This window comes from Thermobia domestica, chromosome 17 (assembly GCF_964235325.1).
Source record: "Thermobia domestica chromosome 17, izTheDome1.hap1.1, whole genome shotgun sequence".
NCBI lineage: Eukaryota > Metazoa > Arthropoda > Insecta > Zygentoma > Lepismatidae > Thermobia > Thermobia domestica.
The window spans coordinates 27,360,045-27,361,730 of record NC_137470.1 but is presented as its reverse complement, the minus strand read 5'-3'; the positions used below and the strand labels follow the sequence as shown (position 1 = coordinate 27,361,730).

Below are 1,686 nucleotides of genomic sequence, written 5' to 3'. Positions count from 1 at the left end.
TATCTGATATCATTATACCTCATTTGTTTTATTATATTTTATTTTATTTTTTTTGTTACATATCTATATTTTAGTTATACATATCAGTTCCCGCCCAGACTCCTCAGAAAAAAAATAAAATAAACTAATAACTTCAGAGCAATAAACCTTAAAGTCTTAATAGTGAAATGAATAAAAAGGAACAATACTTAACAAATAAAAATAATTTAACACAATATATGAGGAGCCTGGTAGGTGAGGTGAACAAATGTCAGGCAGAATATATAATGTAACAAAAAGGAAGCAAATTCAGGTAGCAGATATATTGACAGCACTTAATGGCCGGGAAGAGTATATACAAAAGATAATTTGAGGAATAATAATATGTAGCAATTAAGCACAAAGCAAACACAAGCGGGTCAACTACCCGTTAGGGGATGTAAATACGAATCACTGACGTAATTTGTGCCCGACAGGCAATGCAGTGTGTAACCGCCAGTCCACAAGCAACACAGGTGGCGGCATGATTGCATGGTCGGAATACTAGTTGGACTTCTTCAAGTAGGCAAATTTTACACAGGGAATTCTGAGGGGAGGGGGTGTGATCGTTTGTGGGGTGGTCGGAATTTTCAACAACCTCATTAGCGGCGACCGGAATCTCAGTATCGGACAAAACTACAGGTTGTGGAGGAGGTTGGGATTGATCCTGGGATGCCGTCTGTAGCACGCGAGTTACGAAATCTTGGCCCTTATGAAGTAAGAGAAAAGCGCAGCGGGGAGCGTAACGCGCGTGTTCAACCCAGGGGTCATCGGTGTGCTCCCATCGATGAAGGCCCTGACCACAGAAAAAGCAGATAGTTTGGTCTCCCTTTTTCGCATAAAAGAAACCGGCTCGGCTTAATGCCTGTGGAGTTTGAGCTAGAGCAGGGGGCCACAATGAAAATGACTCCAGTCGCTTTTCTTCGAGAGTGTAGTGTGGATATTTGGGTCCATTTACTATGATTTCCGAAGTACCTGCGATGGCAGGGGATTGCCCCCATGAGGATGAGAGACGTTCTGGGCGGGAATTGGGCATATACGTCCAATGATAGGGGCCACACTCGTCTCTACCGTTAGGAAAATTTTGTAAAAGCGGGCAAGAAGGTGAACATTGACGATGCAATTCAGTCGGATCATCCCCTGGTTCAAAAAGACCAATCTGCAAATTACAAAATATACAAGCTACTCTATCTGGTTTGCAGAGGAAATAGAACCCAGCACGTGCTAACGAAGCGGGCGAAATAAAAGATACCGACCAGTCAGTAAAACTTGCTAATCGAACAGTTTCATCACGTAGAGCATCCATGGATGGACCAGGCGCAGATGGTGTGGGTGTAGGCTCCATGGTGGCTAGAGGAGGAGGAGACAATAAAAAAATAAGATATAATAGTGTTCCTAAGAGAAAGAGATCTGGAGAGAGAGAGTGATATGTTGAGATGAGGGGATAGGCGCCCCCCCTTTTTTTGAACTTGTAGTAATTATAGTCCTATCATAATATAATTATGAGGTATGCCAATGTTCAGTGTTTAATTGCGTTATGTATTTTATAGGTTTGGTTTTATCCAGTAACACTTAAATATCGTGGCGGCGATTGTTGCTGATAGTATGGTCGACGGCGAGCTCGTACTAGAGCACGTCTACGCAGTGTAATGCCAGTAAAAATAACAG

The 1,686-nt window shown here is 42.3% G+C and overlaps 1 protein-coding gene across 1 annotated transcript; it reads right to left on the bottom strand.

The window, feature by feature from the left end:
• Positions 1-409: 409 nt before the first annotated feature.
• Positions 410-1,363, bottom strand: LOC145673969 (baculoviral IAP repeat-containing protein 7-B-like). The gene has a single exon (XM_081743790.1). It carries the CDS (start codon positions 1,361-1,363, stop codon positions 410-412), a length of 954 nt encoding a protein of 317 aa, XP_081599916.1.
• Positions 1,364-1,686: the final 323 nt, after the last annotated feature.

What these genes read in the sequence shown, in the direction of transcription:
- LOC145673969 (XM_081743790.1), bottom strand. Translation starts at nt 1,363, where the DNA reads ATGGAGCCTACACCCACACCATCTGCGCCTGGTCCATCCATGGATGCT.